This window comes from Vulpes vulpes, chromosome 15 (genome assembly GCF_048418805.1).
Source record: "Vulpes vulpes isolate BD-2025 chromosome 15, VulVul3, whole genome shotgun sequence".
Classification (NCBI taxonomy): domain Eukaryota; kingdom Metazoa; phylum Chordata; class Mammalia; order Carnivora; family Canidae; genus Vulpes; species Vulpes vulpes.
The window spans coordinates 114120713-114143563 of record NC_132794.1 but is presented as its reverse complement, the minus strand read 5'-3'; the positions used below and the strand labels follow the sequence as shown (position 1 = coordinate 114143563).

General features: G+C 52.6%; 1 protein-coding gene across 11 annotated transcripts in view; it reads right to left on the bottom strand.

Moving 5' to 3' along the window:
- PTPRE (protein tyrosine phosphatase receptor type E) overlaps positions 1-22475 on the bottom strand; it is a 155911-nt gene extending 133436 nt beyond the window's left edge. For 2 of the 11 annotated variants that reach the window (XM_072740414.1, XM_072740415.1), the window contains exon 1: positions 22254-22475. Coding sequence is in view for 2 of the 11 variants with exons in the window: in XM_072740415.1 (XP_072596516.1) it covers positions 22254-22291 (38 nt within the window). In the remaining 9 variants the exon portion in view is untranslated. Of the gene's footprint in view, positions 1-5481; positions 5741-6666; positions 7981-22253 lie in introns of those variants that run through there. The other 9 variants (XM_072740404.1, XM_072740409.1, XM_072740410.1 and 6 more) reach the window with 7 other exon arrangements.
- Positions 22476-22851: the final 376 nt, after the last annotated feature.

Sequence of the window (22851 nt, the reverse complement as noted above, 5' to 3'; positions counted from 1 at the left end):
GCTGCTAAACGTTTGCTAACTTGTCACAGCAGCAGCGGGAACCTGATACGGTGCAGAGGGAGAGTGGCCCTGAGCACACGCGTGTGCAAATGAGCAAAGGCGCCTTCTCCACCCTGCTTTCTCCGTAGGCTAGGAGAAAAAAGAGTAGAAGGGACACCCATGAGGCCTACATGAGGTCACAGGACTCCAAATGGACTCCCTGAGGCGCTTCTGCCTTTATAACCGTTCCCGTCTTTGCACCCACGGAGATCCTCGTTTGCACGAGGGACTGCACACAGCTAGGAGGTAAGGAGTTTTTTTCTATCTCTTACTCCCAGAACCATAAGCACTTAACATTCATTTGCATATGCTAAATGTGCCAAATATAAAATTTAGGGCATCAATTTATCACAAGTGCTCATTCTAAAGCAATAATTAACACATGGCAGCGTTCCTCACCACCGCATGTTTTCATGTATGCGCCCAACATGAATTTTCAACGTATACGTTGCATTTACTTTTCTTGTTCAGTTTCTTTTTTCTTTCCTTTTTTTTTTTTTTAAAAAGATTTAATTTATTTATTTGAGAGAGAGAAAGAGTACGAGCAAGAGGAGGGGCAGAGGGAGAGGGAGAAGCAGACTCTCCACTGAGCAGGGAGCCCGACGATATGGGGCTTGATCCCGGGGCCCGGGATCACCACCTGAGCTGAAGGCAGACCCTTAACTGACTGAGCCACCCAGGCACCCCTTCTTTTTTCTCTCTGATGGAGAAAAAGAGAATCCTCAGTCAGATTAATCATTTATTAATCATCATTACTATATTAATTATCCGATTAAAATAAAATAATATAACATTTCTGGGCCTTATATTCTTTAATAGAAGAAGCACAAAAGGGCAGCCCGGGTGGCTCAGCGGTTTAGCGTCTGCCTTCAGCCCAGGGCCTGATCCTGGAGACCCGGGATCGAATCCCACGTCAGGCTCCCTGCATGGTGCCTGCTTCTCCCTCTGCCTGTGTCTCTGCCTCTCTCTCTCTGCGTCTCTCATGAATAAATAAATAAAAATAAATGTTAAAAAGAAAAAAAAGAAGAAGCACAAAATAAAACTCCTGTGCTGGTGATAAATAAGCTGATGATTTCTAAAAATATTAGCCACTGAAGACAGTATTGAGCCTTGCGCCACATATTTGGTTATGACTAAGTCACAATTTAGCTATCCACTTAGAAGAGTCCACAAGACACGTAAAAAATATCTCAACCAGAGAAAAAGCATTTTTGCTGAGACGCGAGCTCCACTGAGGAGCTGTGTTGGAAACACCGAAAATCGTTAATTCACAGTGTTGCAGAGACAACTGCACACTCACGCTGCTTTAAGAAAAGAGCTCCTAATGCAAAAGCTGGAACGGGACCATTTTCTTGGAATATATTGGTTCACATTTTTCCTGCAAATTAAGATTCCTTCCATTTGAGTAAAGAATCGAAGAGGGCCAAAGAATTTCATAAATAAAAACAGAAGAAATGCCTTACTGCTCACTGAAGAGGAGGGGAGGCATAAGGAATCCCGCCCACACTTGAGGGTGATGTTTTGAAATCCCATTTTATGTACACAGCACAGAAAGAATGATGGGGTAGCAATATATTCTATCATGGGCAAGCTGCTACCTTGGAAATGGTGTGTGACAGACTTTGAACAAGGACATGTGCCACAAGAAAATGCAAAAATGTAAAGAATAAAAGATATTTTAAGGATAGTGTGTCTCTCAAGGGCTCTTAACCCTTTTGGTGACATGGATCCTTTGGGCCATCGAGTGAAGGTTACTCGCAGAATAATACTTTCAGAGACCTCAAAATATATAGGTGGAACAACATTTAATTTTTAAAATGGACAAAAGAGGGACACCTGAGTGGCTCAGCGGTTGAGCACCTCCCTTTGACTCAAGGCGTGGCCCCGGATTCCCAGGATCGAGTTCCACATCGGGCTCTTTGCATGGAGGCTGCTTCTCCCTCTGCCTGTGTCTCTGCCTCTCTCCCTCTCTGTGGGTCTCTCATGAATAAATAAATAAAATCTTTAAAATAAAATGGACAAAAGATTTAAGCAGACACTACCAAAGATGGGCATTGAGCAAGTAAGCACAGGAAAAGATGCTCAAGACCCTTAGTCATTAAGGATATGCGAATTAAAACTGCAGTAAGATCCTATTACTCACCTATACCAAAGGCAAAAATCAAAAAAGGAAAAAAAAAAAAGGGGAAAAGACTGACAATACCAAATGCTGGTGAGTGTACAGAGCAACGGGAACATTCACGCTCTGCTGGTGGGAAAGCAAAGGGTTGCCCACTACGGAAAGCAGCTCGGAAGGTTCTTATCAAAATAAACATACATGACATGCCATCCAGCAACTCTTCCAAGTGAGTTGAAAACCCAGGTTCATACCGAAGCTTCTATGCACATGTTACAGCCATTTTATTCGTATGTGCCCCAAACTGGAACCCACCCACACGCCCCACACCTGGGGAAAAATGAAACACACGGTGGGCCTTCCGTACAGTGGAACACCACTCAGTAAAATGGGAGGAACTGGTGATCCACACCACACAAGAGTGATTCTGAAATCCATAAGCTACGTGAAAGAAGCCAGACTCACTAGGCTACGTATTGTAGAGAGTCCAGGTATATCACATTCTGGCCAAGACAAAACCAGAGGGAAGGAGAGACTATGGTGGCTGGGAGGTGGGGCTGGGCTTGGAGGGTCCCACTGTATAGGTACAAGGTGTATAAGACTGGAAGGTGATTATATGGAAATGAAGGGGTAAATGTTCTTGCTGTCTAAATTTACAGACCCTCTGAATTTTATCCACAAACTCTCATGAGACCCCAGGCTAAGACTTCCAGAGCCCAGATCATGATACTCAGGAACGGGATGGAAAAGAGTGTCTTGTGGCCAAGCCGGCTGGCGTCCCCCATACCTTCTCTAGGGGTGCCCGCTGCTGGCCACGGCTCCCCACCATCTGGCCACGCCTGGCAGGAAACCTTCGGGCACACTTGTCTCAGGGAACCTTTTGAAAAGGCCACAGGAGATTTGCAGGTTCTCAGAGGCAGCGACCTCGTGACCTTTGTGTCCCTGGCACCTGGGCTTAGAGACTTGATCAACCCCTGTATTTGTTAGACAAATAAAATACCTATCTTTGCTGATTTCTAAAAAAAGGACATCAACTTTGCCTACGTGCCATACAACTCATACTTCCAAGTAATTTACTTAAAATACTTTATTGCATTAATACTAAGGATTTATACAATAATTTAAATGTAGAAAGGGATTTATAGCTTTATTATTTACCCAGCATACATCGTGGAAGAAATTAACCTGAAAAATTACAGTTGACAGAACCTAATTACATGAGCCACCACGGAAGCCAAAGGAACTCCTAATTTTATTTTACAACGTGTATTAAACTCCCTCCCCCGGCCTAAAACGGCTTAGTGTGGTAACTTGAAGTGTATATACCAATGCAAGGTTTAATTTTGCTTTTAAGATTAAGCAGTACATGTGTAATTTAAAACTGATCTGAAACAGCAAACAATGTCATTGGGCTTCCAATTAATGAGGTTTTGACAACTGCAAACAAATTGAATGCATAAATCCATTCACAACAATCGCTGTATTTAACAAACATGCCACTTTGCAGGGCTATTCTGCTAATTTTCGTTTCCCAGGGTGAAAGCTGATTTGTGCTGACCTTGACCTCTCACACCGCGCTCAGTGCTTGGTTCAGCTATAAAAGTTGGGCTAAAAGCAGGACGATATGAAACTGAAGGCTACGATTGTTCTCTGATGAGACATGACGAGCGCAGCCCTTATCTACCAAACACTGTGTTTTCCGAAATGTTCTTTCCAAGGGAGACACACATTTCCAGCACACACCTCCAAGTCTGCACCCAGGACAGGATGTTTACTATTTCTCCCCTTTAATCAGGCTGCGTCGCAGATGGATTGGGGATCAGACAAGCATGCTAATCGAACCCAGCACAGCAAATCTGTCACACGCCCAGAAGAAATGGTTCTCGGTGCACAGAAAAAGACCATTAAAAATGTGGAAAAAAAAAGAAAGAAAGAAAGAAAGAAAGAAATGGATTGGCACCGGGCAAACTTCCCACAGAAGGACGGATGGAATCGATAACGAAGCAGCGATCATGTGCGCATTTAAAAACAGTTAAAGAAAGGCCGTATCTGCACTGAGTTTTCTCCTCTTTCCTTCCTGCTCAGAAAATCCAAGCTCTAAGGAAACACACACAGAGGTCTGTCGATAAGGACCAACGCAATTTACTGAAAGAAGGAGCAGGCCAGGAAGTGGGTGCACTCAAGACACCCGGATAAACAAAACAAGAGCAATCAGAGGACGGTCTCTTTGTTAAATTAAGAGAATTTCAAAGTTTGTTCAGATGCTTTGTATGATAGGTTGGAAAACTGCAAAAACAACCAATCTCCCGAAATAAATCTTCTCTGAAGTTCTGTTTGAGCCATAAATCTGAAGTTTACCACTAATGCAATCATATGAATCTTGAGGGGGAAGAAAAGCAATTCAGGATTACTGTATGTAGGAAACTAATACTCTCTAATAGTTTTTGTAGACTGCATCAATTTTCTTAGCTAAAAAAATGATGCTGCCTTCTGTGTTTTATGGCTAAATATAATAAACTATGGAAAAAGCCACAGCACCTTTAAAGAATAATGATAATGCAATAATAATAAATATACAATAAAATGCACCAGGAAAGCAGAAATTACTGTTCTCTCTTAACAGAAAAATTAAAATCAGGAAAGTGACTCACTTTATGCCCCACCACAGGATCAGAGTCATCTGTAATCTGGTATAAATGACGAAGATACCTCACTCAAAAATGTTACTTATTGTATTTTCTTTAACCTTATATTTTATGCCAAGATGTGAGCATCTGGGAATCATGGTCTGGAGGGACAGGAGGAGGCACATACAAGCTACGGGGACTCCCAGGCTGCAACCCCTCCAAGCTGTTCCCCCTCGGCAAGGCCTAGTGTCCAGGTCCAGTGACGACGCACGCCCCACTTGGCATCCGGAGTCCCAGCCCGGCCGCCTTCTCGTTATATGGCCTTGAACAACTCATTTCACTCGTCCAAGTCTCAGTTTTGCCAATCATAAAAATGGGCTGACACTGCACACACAAGCAACCCCTAGACTGAAGACGATCCAGACCCACCAAGTGAACCCACAACCTTCTCCTGTGCCCTCTCAGACGGGAGCACCTTGCCACAATGGGTCTAGTAATTAAAGGAATGTGTTCCTTAGTAACACAGCCCCTGAAAATATCAACCAGTACTTCATTTATATCATTTATATCAACCAATGATCCCTCTAGGTTCTAGCTCTAGAGAAGAAAGCAGCCGAATTAGTCTCATTGAGATATTAATGCCGTCCAGGTCTACAGTGAGCACCCCCCACACCCCTCGAGAGGTGTAAGAGAACCTACCGTGACAGAGACCACTCCAGTCCACTGGCCTGTCACCGGGCAAAAAGCGACAAGACCCAGGCATGCATCTGACACATAGAGGCACCTGAACGGCAACCATCATCAGGCACTCTCTGTCATCTGTTAGATTTTGAGAGCACCTGCCCCACCGGTCTCCCCGCCTGCTTCCAGTTGCTCCTCTGCTGCTTCCCCGTGCTCCCCAGGCCATCGGGACTGTTCCGGACGCGCAGAACCTGTCACCAGCTTGGAGCAGCGAGTCAGGTCTCTGTGTGGCTCACCACGCCCACCCCGTCCAGCCTCCTGCCCAGCTGTCACCTCGGGGCCTCGCTCCCTCATCCAGGAAGCGTGAAAGCAACCGGAGGAAATGGAACAAGATATTTCTGCCGTAATGTGAAAGCCTCTCGCGGGAGGAAAAAAATTAATGTTAAAGGTGACTCTTCCAAATGGGACTCCCCAGGTCTTAACAGCACAACAAAAACAAAAACAAAAACAAAACAAAACAAAACAAAAAGCCTGTATCTTCACTCATGCAAATGTTCCAGGTCTTACTTCTTAAATTGGCTTTTTAAACAGTCTTGCAGGTAAGATAAAATAAATAAATACAAGCTCTTTAAAAATTTTAATAGCCCCATACTTCCTTCCAGACAATCATCAATTACAGTGGAGAAAGAAAAAAACCCTCAGTGTTCTGATTTTTTTTTTTCCACACAGCATGAGCAATTGCAAGCGGTTATCTATAAACCTGAAACATTTCCTCACTCTTGAGCAAAAGAGGATGCCTAAGTGCTGGATACTCTGCCTTGAGAAAACCCAATATACAGAGTCTTGATCTTCAAAAATAAAAAGGTTAAGAAGTGATTATTTGTTCTCTAAAAGGATTAGCTGCTTTGGGGAAGGATTATCTGCGAGACTTCTAAAAGGTATTAAGCTTAGCCAGTGTAGATAAACCACAATTCGAATCAACGTAACTTTTCAGGAATGTATGAATGTTGTAATTTGGGGTGTATTTTTTTTATTCGGGGTGCATTTGAGACCAAAAATAACCCTGGCGCTCAGTACAAGGCAGGAAGGGTGGACGTCTGCTGTCCGGGGGCTGCCCTCAGCGTCGACACTCTCTTCCTGCCTCCTGGCATTGTCTTCTGTGTGCCACCAGGAGCCCACCTGCAGGCCCCGCCCTCCACGTACCTGTAGCCAAACCGTGGCAGGGAGGTGCGACGGGCTCCAACAATCAATCCTACCCAAGACTCTGACTTTTCAGGGTGAACACACCCAGGGATGTTTCGGAAGTGTTGGCGGAAGCCACTGTCATGAGAGGCCGGTGCCAGACATGCCCAGCAGCATCGGTGCCACGGACCACAGGCCACATCCTTACCCGAAGCTTCCTGTGGCTGGGCCGTAACTGTGGTTCAGGGCCTCCCGGGCTCCTGTCCCTCTTCTGAGCCTTGGTCTCCAGACTTCCGGCTGATTCTCAGAACGATCCAGGAACCTTCTGTCCAGTTCTTTTTCTCATTAAGTTAACCAGAGCTGGATTCGGTGGTGTCCAGCTAAAAGCCACGACTCGCCAACCCAGGATAGCAAACGGCGAGGTTCCTCAGCACCCTGTACTCGTTGGAAAGGGCTCCTCATTCCTCCCTGCACAAACAGGACCAAGCCGTGCGGCCAAGAGGGTGCTGCAGGGAAGACGGCGTGACTCCTGAGCCGAGGTCCTCAAAGACGTCGTGGTTTCCGCCTGGCTTTCCCTGGGATCGCGGTCTCTGGGGGAAGCCAGCTGCCGGGGCATGAGGATGCTCGGACGGCGCTACGCGTGGATTCACGCAGGGAGAAACTGAGGCCTCCTGCCCTCCAGCCAACCTCGGCCTGCCAGGCACGGCAGCGGGTCCTTGAGCCCTCAGGTGTGCTGGCTGCGGCCAGGTGCGATGGGGCCAACCTGCCAGCTCTGTTCTGGAGCGCAGAAAACCGCGTCCGCGTAGTCCAGGGAGGCTCCTCGGAGCCTGGGAATGCGCGTCTCCAAGAATCCCGGGGACTCCTTCGGATGCCTCTGCGCAACCTGGAGACGGTGCCATGGGTGGGGTTTTCTGTTTATTCATCACAACAGCTACTTTGTAGCAAGCTCGGCTACAGTTGCACCAACGCTCCTTAAAACTTCTAGATTTAAACATTTTGTATTACCCAGAGTTTTGAGGAAAGATGAAAGGAGCCAGTTACGTGGGTCTGGGCCACTTTTCCCACCGTCTGTAACCCAAGGGGACCCTACTGAGCATTTGCCCAGGCCGTTAATCTCGCAGTTCTTATCGCTTGGGTTCTGAAATATGCCGCCAGCACAGCGAGCGGAGGTGGCAGAGGGCATCAGCGACTGCAGGCTGACGGCCAAGCCCTGCTGACAAATCACGCCTGAACTTGTGGCTGAAGACGCGCCGCCCGCCTTCCCCGGCCTTTCTGCCGAGGAGAGCCATGCCTGGGCCCCTAGAACTCAGCCCCATTACACACCGACTCTTTCTCAATCGAAACCCTTCCCGGTCTGTTCTCACATCTTCCTGTCATTTGTCGGGCACCCAGTTTCCCAGACACACCTTCTGCTCGCCCCGGGCTTTCTGGGGCTTAATGTGATTTCCAAGCAACTCGATACAGTATTTAAATGCCCCCCCCCCGCCCCCCTCCACCGCCCAACGTGAGGCTGGTGCGGTGGAGGCAGCGCCGTATTCCCACGGAGCTCCCCGGGCCCGCTCTGCTCCTTGTGGGGGCCCCGCCTCCACCCCCCAGAAATCGGGCCGCAGGAAAGGGGCGCCAGGGCGGAAGGCGCCGCTCGCAGAGGCCGGCTCCCGTCCCCAGATTCGGCCAGCGCCTGCAGACCCCCAGACGTGACGTGCGTGTGCTCGGGGCACCACCTTAAAGAGACTGGGGGCTACGTGGCGAGGACTTTCGAAAGCAGAAAGTCTCTACAGAGCCCTTCCGACCGATTCAAAATGATTTTCAACCAGAAGGGAACAGGCTGAGGATCGTCCCGCAGACTCGGAGCACCCGCCCTGGGTGCTGGGGTCAGGGCTCCCCGACGGACCCCCCGAGGCAGGGCCCAGGCCCGCCAAGGCCGCTCCCTGGACGCCTCACGTGATGAGGCAATTGGCTCGCCCCCTGAGACCGGGCCACAGCACTGGCTATTTCTTGGACTAGCTCCGGATTACTCACTTCAAAAGAATGGCCCGGCAGCCGCCCTGAGGGGCGCAGTGCCAGCTCTCAAGGCCCCGGCCCCGCAGGAGCACGGTGGGGAGCCGTCAGAGGCGCGAGGCGGCCGCAGCTGCCCGCAGAGCCACGGCCTGGGCCACGGGGTCGCCCCATCAACGCCGGGGTCCCCAGCGGAGGTGAAGGGGGGCGATGGGGAGTCTGGGGTTTCTGGAAGCAGAAGCCCCAGCGGTGAGGCTGTGAATGGGGAACCCAGAGAGGGGAGGGGGACTGGGAAGGAGGAAGGGGAGCCAGGGAGGGGCAGCGAGGGGACAGGGAGGGGGCAGGCCCGACCACAGCCCCACAGCCGCTCCGGGGGACGCTGCTGCTGCCGCCCTTGGTCTCCTCCGAACGCTGAAGTCAGGAGTAGACAGGAAGGCGCGGCGACGACGACACGGGGGAGCCCGCTAAGAGAAGGCCTGGCAAAGGGCCCCACGCTCATGCTCCATCCTGTGCCGCTCGCAGTCCTGAGGGCAGCCACGGGCTCACGAGCACCGGCGTGGCCAGGGGCCCCGGATGAGTGCACACCGGTCGGGATCTGCAGAGAGGAGCAGCGGGCAGGTCGCAGCAGGAAAGGCCTCCTCGGTCCCCTGCGGATGACCCGGGGACCGCGTGGCCACCTGCCACGAGGCCCCGGGCCCGCTCACCATCCCCGGGCCCCACGGCGAGCCCCAGCTGGGCGCTGCCAGCCGTCCAGGGGAGTCCCAGGGACAGACGGACTCACAGACACGGAAGCCCAGGCCCCAGGTAAAGGACGCAGAGCCGGGCCTGCGGACGTCGTCGCCCACAGCCGGCAGGTCTCGCATCCTGTATCTGCTGAACAACTGACGGGACGGATGGGGACCGTGTACATGAGGCCAGCGGCTCCCAGGCCGGGCGCCGCCGGAAATGCCCACAGCAGCTCTATTTGGTCTAGGCCCCGTGTGCCCCAAGCCATCCTCCTCTTAAAATCAACCCTTTGGGGGCACCTGGGGGGCACTTGGGGGGCACCTTCCGTCGGTGAAGCATCTGCCTTCGGCTCAGGTCATGATCCCGGGGTCCTGGGATCGAGTCCCACGCTGGGCAGATCTCTGCTCAGTGGGGAGTCTGCTCCTCCCTCTGCCTTGCACACCCCCCCCACACTCTACTCTTGCACATGCTCTCTCTCAAATAAATAAATAAATAAATAAATAAATAAATAAATAAATAAAATCTTTAAATGAAAATAAAAGCAACTTTGAACTGGCTCTCATGAGGTCTCTAACACCAGGTCATCTGACAACTTTCCACTAGGACAGAAGGGGACAGAAAAGGAGTGTGCAGGGGAGCAGAGCACACAGGAGACTGTCCAGGACAGAAGTCTCTCATTGAGACACTCAGATGCTCCCTTCCCGATGGCCTCACTTGGGTCCTGAGAGCCGTCAGCACCAGCCAGGGTGTTGGTCAGCCCTGCGAGGCATCAATCCCTCCCTCCTGCTGCCCCCGTGGCGGAAAGTCCTGACCTCATTCCTGGGCCCCTGTGGAAGCCCCAGTGTTCTCCAGCTTGGCATCGGGATTCCCAGGGGGCTTTGTAAAACACGCAGCTCCCCAACCCCACTGCACGCACACATGGTGCTCTGGGGTCTCCCCCGTGCCTCTGATGTGGGGCCTGCCAGAGGGGAGCACCTGGGAGCCTTTCCCGGCCCCTCTCTGCACTCCCAGCTCATCCCTATCCATCCTGCATATCATCTTCTCCCTCCTAAGAGCTCTCCATGGCCTCCCCCAGCCCCGGGATGGAGCCTGGGCCCTGCTAGACTGAGACCCTTCCCAGGCAGGCCGTGCTCCCATCACTGTGCTCCCTCAGTGAAGCTGGAGTCCACCTCCCCACAAGCCCCATGCGCCCCTCACACCTTCCCCCCTTGGTCCTTCTGTGGGTTTAGTCCTCGCCTTGCCCTGCCCCCACCCGGGGGGGGGGGGGCTGCATTTCCTGTTTTCCAGAACAAGTCCAGTGCTACTCCGGCCTCACACGCTGCTGTATGCAGAGTGTGCTCGCATATGAAAGTACTTGGAACAGGCCTGACGGGGCAAGCGCCCAATCAATACAGCGGTTTCTAGGATTATCACAGCTGTCGCTTTATTTACTGCCATAGCCACCCCCCCCCCCCCCCCCACCGAAGAGAAGGGAGGACTGACCGCTCCACTATGTATGGGTTTCGTGTGTCCACAGTCTTGGTGGTTCTCAGGTCTGAATTTTTAAAATGACATTAGGTCACAGAAAAGGGGTCAGGGATGTTCATGCTGTCTGCACAGAGGCGGGGCGGGGGGGCTGCTACATGCAGTGTGCGGTGTTCACAGAGTCTCCCAAGACCAGCACGCCAGGCTCGGCCCCAGCAGGCCTGAGGCTGCTCCATGTGCCAAGATGTCAAGCCTCAAAAGAAGGCATGATCTCCTCAAAACCCTTACAGATCACCGCCATACAGAAAACAACAGCAGCAGCATCCATTACAAAGGCAAATAACCAGAATCGACGTCATCGATTCCTGCCTAGCACTGACCATCCATTCAGGATATGCTTTTCAATATAACAAATAATAAATCATTTGCTAGACAAAAGCATGCTACAGATAAGACACACACATGCGACGGCCTTCTAACATACCCCGGGAAGCAATGCGCCAGACAAGCCACACCCCAAATAGGCCTGTTGTGACACAGGCCAAGCAAGCAAGAGACAGATGCTCAGCAGTGAGCTAATCACAGCTCACCTTCGGGTTCACTAACTCAGGGTTAGATGAGGTGGACTTTCATCTCCCGGAACCTGACGAGGGGCCTCCATGTCCTGAGACCCCGGACGGTGTGTCAGACAGGGCAGGAAGGATGAAGGGGTCAGTCCATCGAGGCAGGGAGGTCAAGAAAAGAGGCGCCCCTGGGTCAGGACAGGGGGGCCTGGAGCAGAGAGTGTGACCCTGGGCAGGCCTCAGGCCCCTCATCACAGCTGGCAACGTGCTCAGACTCTACACAGGGACGTCCCAGTGTTTGCCAAGCCTCAGAGATGCCATCTAAGATGAAAAGGGAGAACTGGCTTTGGTTTCTGGCAAACTGAAAGGCTTGTACAGAAAACATATTTTTGGTTATCTAAAAACACACGAGCAAGGCTATTAAGAAATAGCTAGAAATGAGTAAAACCCTATTCTTTTTTATTTGATGATAATAAATGTAAGGGGCGGCCCTTGGGTGTGCAATGAGTTCAGTCTCCTGAGCACACACGTACAGCTGAACTGCCAACTCTTGGGTCGGTCCCAGGAACCGTTCTGGGGTCCAGCCCGATATGTGTACAATGAAGGGAGAAAAGGAATTTTTAATGCAACAGACATGCCATGATCTCTGACCACCGTGACTTTCGAGAATGTTTGACAAGCCAGGGAGCCCTCTGTAAAATTTCCTTCCTCCAGAAAGGAACACAGAACTGGTGATTCCCAGTTGGTCCAGGTCACTGGGGTTTGGACCAAAGGTTCTTTCGTGCTCACTGAGAAATCGGAGAAGGCACCCAACCAGGGTCAGAACTCCTCACGGGGGCAGCCTCGGGTCCCCCAGGCTAGAACTGGTGACTTTCCTCCCACTCTGCTGGGATGTTGAGCAGACTGGGATGCCCTACCACAAGACAGCACCCCCCCCCCCAGGCACAGTCTGCCTCGGGGACCACGTTTCCTTTCCCCTGACCCCCAGAGCACCATTTTCCACCCCTTTTTCTTTTAATTTTTATTTATTTATGATAGTCACACACACACACAGAGAGAGAGAGAGAGAGAGAGAGGCAGAGACACAGGCAGAGGGAGAAGCAGGCTCCATGCACCGGGAGCCCGACATGGGATTCGATCCCAGGTCTCCAGGATCGCGCCCTGGGCCAAAGGCAGGCGCCAAACCGCTGCGCCACCCAGGGATCCCTTCCACCCCTTTAGTAACTGCCATTGCTTCATATGGATTCTCTCCATAAGAGGAAATATAAAACAGGTTGCCCCAAGCTAGACCGAGGTCTATAAGGCAAGAGTCCTGGATGCCAGAGAGAGAGCTCGGGGTGACTCCCAGTTTGAACCTGTCAGAGGCCAACGGTGGCCAACCACATGGAGCTTCATGAGCCCATTCCTATCCCACTTCCTATGAGCTGGCTCTTCCGATGAGAACAGCCACAATTAAATGACTTACTCCATGTTACCATATTAGGGATACTGTCCAATGTGCACAGAGGTGCACTGTAACCAGAGTTTTAATAAGAAGAAATTAGGATGATTAGGATAGTGAGGCACGCACATTATCTCAGCCACTTTGAAGAGACCTTAGGAGAGACAACTGCCCATGTCCAAGGAGTCCATTTGGGTCCCCTAGGGCAGCTCAAACTCAGCCCATGATCTGAGCTCATCATCATCTCTCAAGATGTGTCTGGTCCAGATGCATGCAGTCTCCTTAGCTGAGAAGTATGGGGCTGCGGTCAGGCAAGACTTTCTTGAAACTGTAAAACCCAACCTAACCCAAACCAAAAACACCTGTGTGCACACATGCATTTTTCTACAGAATGAATCTACAGTTTTCCTCAGAATCTCAAAGGCAGCCATGATTCCAAATAGGTTAGGAACTACTGGTCCAGGGGCGCCTGGGAGGCTCAGTCAGTTAAGCATCTGCCTTCCGCACAGGTCATGATCCCGGAGTCCTGGGATCGAGCCCTGCATCGAGCTCCCTGCTCAGCGGGGAGTCTGCTTCTCCTTCCACCCCTCACCCTGCTCATGCTTTCTCTCTTGCTCACTCTGTCTCTCAAATAAATAAATAAATAAATAAATAAATAAATAAATAAAATCTTTAAAAAAAACAAAAATTACCTGTCCAGCAAGCAGACCCACACTCCTCAAGGGCTTACAAGTGTTTGCAGATTCCCAGATTTTCCAGCCTTCCTCTTGTCTCGTCCCCTCCATCCCTGGGCTCTGGCTCCACCCAGATCCCTGCTGCTCCCCAGACACGACATGATACTTCTCACTGCTGGGCAAGCACACGGGAGCTCCTCTGTCTTGAATGGTCTAGCCCTGTTGGCTGCCAAGAAAATATCCTCGAAAACCAAGCCTGTTCTACCTGGCGAAGCCCCTCCGGGACCTCCTCCGCAAGCCCACCTCTGCGGCCGGCACCACGTTTCACACACCTGGAAGTGACGAGTGCCACCTCCCACGGACATGGAACCCTCACAGGATAGGCATTGAGACTCTTTTTTTTAATGACTTCACTACTAACCACGGAGCGTGTACACGGCAGGGACCCAATTCATGTTTAACATTTCCAACCACCCCGTCTCGATCTTCTAGATGACCTCACGGAGTCTTGTAAATACTCCACACATTTGATGAAGACCAAGAAATATCCTTTGAAAGAACATTGTTGGCTGGCTCAGAGCGGACCCAGCTTGGCACGATGTGGCACAAAATTATTACATTTCTGGCTCTTGCATTCTTCTATGACACTGGGCCAAAACCAGGACTTTGCTCAAAGGAATCTAAATGGGCAGATTGATAACATCTCCAATAGATGCCTGAACTTTAGCTGATGTTTGCAACATTCGCAGAAAGTAATTTATTGAATTACTGATGCACTTAATAAAGTGCTGCCACAGGCTTGGGAGACACAATGCTGAGTCAGCCTCACTTCAAAATTAAGGCCGGGGCTGGGTTCCTGTTTCAAAGTATTTTTACGTCCACTACTTAAACATTCAGCTGTTTATGAAACCAAGGCCACTCCCAGAGCCAGAGAAACCACATCCTGAAAAAAGAAAGAAAAAAAAAAAAGCGCTAATTATAAGGATTAATGATCCCCGTAACAATGCAGGTTTGGGGATGACCTGAGCGAATGTGGCAGCAAAGGCCAGTTTCTGTTTGGTTAGCAAACGTCATGGTGCAGCCAAGATCACACGTGGGCTTATCTTTACCTGTTCAAGAAGCTGGAAAATTCTAATCTCTTTGGAAGAGCTTTCACCTGTTTTCTAGTCATTAATGCAGGTGCCCTGAGGCAACATTCTGGTAGCCCAGATAGGGTGGCTGTAGCTGCTTGAATGGAATAAAGAGACACAAATGTTCCGGCTTTTTGTGCCTTCACGGCGATTTTGCCCCGTTATTGTGGGAGCGCTTCTGCTTCAGAGACTCTGAATGTTGGCTCCCCGTGCCGACGTCACCAAGCAGGCCACCCCTGTGCCCTCTGATACTGTCCCCGGCCACACTCTGGCCTGTAGCTCTTGACCACATGTGTCAAGCGTCCCCAGCTCCCATCTGAGCTGAAAGGGAATTGGGAGGCAGATGACAAGCACTAGAAGAAAAGAACCTCAATATCTGAGTCTCTCTGTGTCTCTCCCTCCATGTCTCTGTGTCTCTACCTCTATCTATGTGTCTCTGTCTCTGTGTCTCTCTTTGTCTCTCTGAATCTCTGTCTTTATCTCTACTTCTCTGTGTGTCTCTTTGTCTCTTAGTATTTCTATCTCTTTATCTCTATCTCTGCCTGTGTCTCTGTCTCTGTGCATCTCTCTTTGTGTCTCTGTGTCTCTGCTTCTGTCTCTGTCTCTCTCCTCTCTTACTTTCTCTTCTGTATGCACAACAGTGGAGAAGTGCACTGTAGACAGGAAAGCTCTGGAAAGAAACACAAACATCTGTAGGAACAGTTCTGCTAAATACCGACCTTTTAGCTTAATTCTCCAGCACCTGTTTCTGGAATCTAGAAAGTGAGCTGGAGCATTCTGTAGGGAGGATCTCCTTTTGTCTCCATGGGGAAACATGGATTCTCCAAAGACCCAACCCAATTTTTTTAAGATTTTATTTATTTATTTCTGAGAGACACACAGAGAGAGGCAGAGGGAGAAGAAGGCTCCATGCAGGGAGCTGGATGTGGGACTTGATCCCAGACCCCAGGATCATACCCTGAGCTGAAGGCAGATGCTTAACCACTGAGCCACCCAGGCGTCCCAAGACCCATCTCATCTTAACCACAAAGAGAGCTCTGCCTTTCATCAAAAGTGTGTTTTGTAACCCACTCAGGCCCTTTCGTCATCTGCCTCCTTCAACTCTTCACCCCAAGCCCCCGGGGGGAGTCAGCACCAGAGCTCAGACGTGAGCCCACTCTGAAGACACAGCCCTTCCCACGGAGGGATTTCCACCTGTGCCACATCTCAAACAGCAAAATAAAAGCTTTAGCCCATGACCAGAATCCAGACGAGCAGACTGGGTGAGGTGGGGGTGGGCCGCAGGCCATCGGGCCAGTGGGTGTCCACCTCTGAGGCTGGCCTTTTGAACTGGAGAAAAAAGGAAGACCAGAGCGCCCGCAGTTTAACGAGGAACCTGCCAGGACAGGAGCTTCCACTTGCCCGGGCTCCACGCCAGCAGTGGGCCCCCACCCTCCGAGGGCACCCTGGGGTGCTGGCGAAGGAGTCAGGGCCAAGTCTGCCACAAGCCAGCTGACAGGCCCACGAAAGGCCCACTACAGAGACACAGCCCGAGAAATGCAAAGTCCTTTTGGAGTGAGAAACAAAATTAAAAGGCTTCCAACAAAGGTCACTTAGAATAATACATTGTAATCCAGCAGCGATGTGAGAGGACATTCTGAAATCCTGGTTGAGGAGAAAAATGGAACTAATTTGCACCTTAGCGCAAAAATCGGTGACTAACGTTCAGCTGGAAATGTCCAAATAGATTTACGGACATTAATAACCAAAAATTATGTCTGCATTTATAGAATGGAAATTAAGTGACTTGCCCTGAGGACAAAGCAAATGTGGCAGAGGAGAAAGGAGAGCCCGGACCGTGCCAATCCGAAGGCCGGCCACCCCGAGACGCCCGGGCGCACAGCAGGCCACTGACCATTTGGCAAGCTCTTGCCTGCGCTCCCCACACATGACCTCAATCCAGCCACACGACAGCCCTGTCTGGGCAGTGTCACTGTCGCCATTGGATAGACAAGAAATCACACTGGGAAAAGGTCAGCCACTTGTCCAAAGCTTCAGTGTCAAGAGTCCCAGTGTGACCCCATCCCATGTGCTCCAAAGTCTGTGCTCCGAGCCTGGGTCTGGAGCCCCAGCACTGAAAAGCTCTGTTGGTTAGATTTGTTGCTGGTATTCAGACAAAGTAAAATCCTCACCGGGCGAGCCCTCTGCAAGCAGCATCCTCCACTCCCACCCTCCAACGTCTACACTTCACGTGCAAGGGCTGGATGCCCCGTGAGTCTCAGCACCACACAGGTGTCCCTCTGTCCCCAGAGAGGACCATGCAGCCACTCACGTGCCTCAGGAGCACCCTGAACGCTGAACACTCATTCCAGGATGAGCCCACCTGCTGGACCAAACCCAGTGGTGCCACAACCCCAGCCTGGGGTCTAGACAACTTTTCTTTTCTTTTAGTATTTTATTTATTTATTCATGAGAGACAGAGAGAGAGAGGCAGAGACACAGGCAGAGGGAGAAGCAGGCTCCATGCAAGAAGTTCGATGCAGGACTCGATCCCAGGACCCCGGGGTCACGCCCTGAGCCGAAGGCAGACGCTCAACCACTGAGCCACCCAGGTGCCCCTACACAACTTTTCCTATCATTTCTTCATTCTTCACCCAAGAAACACTGACATCAAAATACCTGCCCAAAAAACACTTCAGGTTTTTGGCATATAGTCAAACATCATTTTTTTTTTTCCTCCTCACCTCCTGGTGGAGTTTATATTTGATTCTGGGCAAAAGAAAACTTTCTCACCTTCTTGGTTATCTCATACAAGATACACTAATGGGCTGTATTAATTGGAAAGTCTTGTTTTATATTGGAAGGGTATTTTTTTAATTTATTTTTTATTGGTGTTCAATTTTCCAACATATAGAATAACACCCAGTGATCATCCCATCAAGTGCCCCCCTCAGTGCCCGTCACCCAGTCACCCCCACCCCCACCCACCTCCCTTTCTACCACCCCTAGTTCGTTACCCAGAGTTAGGAGACTCTCATGTTCTGTCTCCCTGGAAGGGTATTTTAAAATAAACATCTTTTAAAAATATTTATTTGGTTCCTATTTCAATGGGGATCGATATAAAAGTTGTTTGCCTGAAACACAGTGTTAAAATTTTTCTATTTCGTAAGCATAATCAGCCCTTTTGAAGTATTTGTGCAGTTAAAAGAAAGGCAAGAATGCCCACATTTCTGGCTCCGAGCCGGGTGCTGTCCAAGTTCAAAGAGGCTGTGAACCACATCAAAACTCCCGGAGCAGAACACCTGGATGGGGCGGACCCTGACAAGGGACAATTGGGGAAGAGCAGCCAGACCAAGAGAAGAAAAGGAAGCTGGCCTGGTAATCCCCAAACTAGGGATCTTGCCGACAGCATCCAGCAGAAGCCCCCCAACACTGTGCACCCATGTCTGCTAGAGGATTAATAAAATTCGGTGAAACCCCTATTAGCTCAGATGTCACTGATCCAAAACCCCAACCAGCTAGAAGATTACCCAGCACTCTGCTTTGAGGAAAAAAATGCAGGTGACAAAATAATGAGAAACTAACCATCTAAAACAGACTTTTGGTATGTCCAGGGCCAGTATTTGACATAAAAGCGTGCTAAACGTGCCCATGAGCCACATCTGACTTTAGGTAGACCTGGTACCCAGAGCACAGAGAGATGTGGCTGGAAGGGGTGAGCTGAGAACGGGAGGCAGCCCCAGCAGAGGGACTGAGTCTTAGAGAGTCAGCAGCACTGCGAGCCCCAGGCGTGGAGAGGGTGAGGTTGGCCAATGTGCTGGAGCTACGACGGCCTCAGGGGTGGCCCAGTGCCACACGTCCCTCTGTGCAGGTAAGAAATGCTCAGCTGTGAATGTTCTGGGGGGTCCCCAGCCCCATAGCTGGCATGTTCTATCCCATCTAGGAGCTGTTCTTTCGACCCCAGATCTATGCGCCCGGTTCTAGCCCACACTGCTCCTTGGTTCTGGTTTACCTCACTTTTGTGTTGTCTCACCCACAGACTGGTCTAATACAGCCTCCCTTGACCTCCAAGGAGGGAGGATGCCAGAAGAACTGGCAACAGATGCATCCATGGCATAAAAAATTGCATGTCTGCCTCACAGACCGCTCTAACACTGCAGAGTCAACGGTGGGTGTTCCAGAATGGACTTGATCTTGGAGCAGGTGGTGGCACTATGAGATTAAAATACTTAATCACACAAAATTTACATAATCATTCACACACGATCATGCAAAAAATAAAGTTAGCCAGCGTGTCACACCTTATTGGTTTGACCTAGCACTTTGGATGGCAGGCAAAACGTATCCACGAACATGAGTTCTGACTTCGTTAATTTAATTTATTCATTCAAATTTCACTGGATCCTCATGCATGCAGTCCACAACTTTAGGGGTTTTAGGGGTTTTAGCCCAGCACAATTTACTGAGTGCCAGTCATCTGCCTGTACTGTATATGTACCACCTGTCACCCTCAAAATAGCCACGGGAAGTAGAGATGATCTCTCCCATTCTACAGAGGAGAACACGGAGGGATCAGTTTCGAATAGCTCAGCCGAGGTTGGCACCAGAGCCAGGATTTATGTGAATCCATACCTCCACTCGAAGTCCAAACTCTCAGAGACCCACCTTCTACTCTAGGAGAGAGAAACTATTCGAAAAGCCAAGAGTCTGCTAAGTGCTCTAGGACAGGTGCAGTTAACCTTCTATGGAACTAAAGGGGAAAAGGGAAGGGGGATTTCCTTAGGTAGAGGGGTCAGGAAGGCTTTGAGGAGCCCAAGGCATTTGAAGTGGGCTGTGAGGTATAAATAGGAGTTTCTAAGATGGAGAAAAGGGAGGGGGAAGGCTCAGGAGGGGCTTCCTCCAAGGATGTGGAAAGCATGGGGGCACCTCCAGGGAGTAGTGAGCCATCGGTTCCCCAGGACAGAGCCCGCCTAAAGAACTGGAGATGCTCTTGAAACACACAGGATTTCTCCTAGTGATAAGCAAGTATTAGGAAGGCCCGTCTTTATGCTGATGGATACATCTGTTCCTATTTTGATAGCAGAAGCTCTCTAAGTATCAGTCTAGTAAAGGAATGGGGTGGGGGGTAGCTTCCATGCTGCTCCCTCACTGCTCCCAAACCTGCCTCCTAGAGGTCATCTGGAGTCTCTCTGGTCCAGCGCAGTCATTTCAGCACACGTGTTCAGCATCACCAGAAGAACTGGCAACGTAAGCCCTAGAGGGACCTCTCGCACCTCTCCACGATCCAGTCCAATCTACTGCGACACAAGTGTGTGGCTGCCCATCAACCACAACTGACATCCACTAAAAGGACACAAATTCATCTGCCTCACAAGATGAGCTCCTCAAGTACTTCCTCGTTTGTCCACCTGCCCAATGACAGTTACGACGCACTCACTGTCTGGTGCTTGGCTGGACGTTAAGGATACAATATTGTCCTCAGGGAAACTAGAACCCAGCCTGTCCTTCCACAGCAGTGGGAGGTTGGTGTGACCAGATGGCTAAGGTGGGAAAACAGTGGGAAAGTGCTGGGCTGGTGGGGCTGGGGGGCTCACAAGTTTGACCTTAGGAACTGTTGAGCTAAGGCACTGGATATTCCAGGAGAAACGTCAAGAGGGGCCGTGTGGGTGTGAGACTTGCTGGAGAGTGGTCTGGATCGGAAACTCATCTGACCTCCAAGGAGGGAGTTTTGATAAAAGGGGGTATGTGGGACCAGGATGATGGCAGCGGACACGGAGCCAAGTGGACCACTGGGGGCGGAGTGTGAAGGAGGCGTATGTTTTGACCAACCGAAACTCATTCAGCTTCATTACTAACCACCTGGCAACTGCTGCGGATTCCTCAGGCATCGCCTTCCACACACCCCTCCGATGCACTTCCACCCCCGCCACTGCGGCCCCCCTCAGGAGTTGATGATTTGCACACATGTGTGAGAAGGGGCTTCTGTGTACAGCATGGGGACAAGGCTGCACTGCTTCATGCTCGCCCTGGGCCTCCGGGGGGTCCCAGAAGCCTCACCGTGACAGTCGTTGCACTTCTCACAATTGATTTGGTGCAGGGGTAGACGCGGTATGTCTCGGGACGTCTTCAAATCTAAAACCAAACATTCATCCAACGACCTGGCCCTCTATAGGGACAAATCCAGCTTCTAGTTCATGTCAACGCACGGAGACTCTAGGGTTTCCTCCCTTGTGGAGGCTACTGATCCACAGGTATCACAAACACCCGTGAACAAACCCGTGTCCCCGAGGTCACAGAGGCAGAACCATGCCCGGGGAGGGCCAAGTGCCACTACAGGCCCTCTAGCTGACAGCACAGTCCCATCTCTGGGGCCTATTCCATGTCACCAGCTGGCCTTTTCCTCCCTAAAGGCCTAGAGTCTGTGCTCAAGAGCACAGACCCCAACAACATGTGCACACAAAGCACTGCCCCATACCTGGTAGGCTGGGTGACCACGGCCGTCAGGAGCACCCCACCGCGTCATGCCCACCTTTGGTTGAGTGTACTGGCTTGGGAGACACCCCCTCCACCTCTCCCTCCGCTCACCATTTAAATGGGCCTGAGTCTACTTTAGAGACAGAACTTCCTCAGTGGTAGGGGCACAAAGCCTCCAGGCACTCTGGGTCAAGGGGGCACTCGGGGTCAAGAGCTGACTGGACAGGATCCGCGATTTCTAAACCCAGCCACCACCCCTGGCTGGTCACCGCTCCCCTCCATGGGCTTCCCACCCTGTAACACCCAGAGCCCCGTCCTTCTTTCCCGGACTTTCCAGCATTGCAACTCCGTGGAGCGGTCCTCCTTTAAGACACATCCATGCGGTTCTGCAAGCAGAACGTGCGCCCTTCTAGAAACGTTTGCCAGGCCAGGAATTAATTTCAGGTCAGGTCCTGCAGGTCTGGCGGGGCTGGCCCTGCGTCTGCACCCCGTGGCTTTCCCAGCCTTCCCCCCTCCGTGTGGTCCCCGGGGCGGGGGGGGGGGGTCCGCAGGTGCGCCCCGGGGCCGACCTCGGGTCCGGGAGCCCTGACAGGTCACCCACCCGCGGGTGCTCCCTGCAGCAGGTCTGCGCCCCCCCAACCCCACCCCCGCCGCCGCCGCGCGGACCCTCCGCAGCATCCGCCGCGCGGCCCCCGCCCCGCCCGAGTTGGCGCAACTCCGAGTCACTTTCTCCAAAGGCTCCAGTCTCCGCCCGGCACCGTGTCGCCCCCGGCACACCCGTGGGACCCCCGTCGCCCCCCCCCCCGCAGACACGCGCCCTGAGCGCCCGTTTCCCGGGTCGGGGGGGAGCGCGAGAGGCGCCCAGGCGGCCGCCGAGGGCGGGCGGGGGTTCCGGGGCGCCGCGGCCAGGGTCGTGCCCGGGGAGCCCCCCCCCCGTCCCCCCGCCCCCGCCCGCCGGGGACCGCGCTCCGAGAGCCGGCAACGGGCGCCGCCCCGCCCTCGCTCCCTCCCTCGCTCCCTCCCTCGCTCCCTCCCGCCCGCTGTCCGCGCCCAGGGCGCACGGCCCCAGGGCGCACGGTCCCCAGGGCGCACGGCCCCAGGGCGCACGGTCCCCAGGGCGCACGGCCCCAGGGCGCACGGCCGCCGCCCCCCGCGCGCTCACCTCGGGGCCGCTCCGCCCGCGCCGCCGCGGCTCCGCATCTCCCGGGCGCCGGCCCGCAGCCCTCCGGGCGCCCCTGGGTCCCCGCCGGCGCGAAGGCGGAGGCTGGGGGGGGACGCGCCGGGGCCGCGGGGTCCGGGCTTCGCTGGCGCCGCCTCCTGCCGCCCGCGGCCGAGCAGGAAATCTGTGCGGCCGGGTCCCGCCGCCGCCGCCGCCGCCGCCTCCGCTGCCGCCCGGGCTCGGGCTCCGGCTCCGGCTCCGGCTCCGGCTCCGCGGCGGGGGCGGGGGCGGCGCAGCGAGGAGCGGGGGCGACGCCTGGTGTCCGGCGCGGGGAGCGCACCCCGGGCACCCGCCCCCCCTGGAAGCGCCCGGCCGCCCAGGCGGCTTCCGGGGAGCCCCTGGCCCCGCCGCCCACGGGGCGCGAACCGAGGACGGCAGGTGCGGCAGGTGCGGCAGGTGCGGCAGGTGCGGCAGGTGCGGCAGGTGCGGGAGAGGCCCTGCTGCCCGGCGCGGCCCCGGGCACCAGGAAGTGGCCCCGCTGCTGCTGCGGAGGAGCTTCGGCTCCCGCGGGCGCTGCAGGGGAGCGCGGGGCACCCCGCAC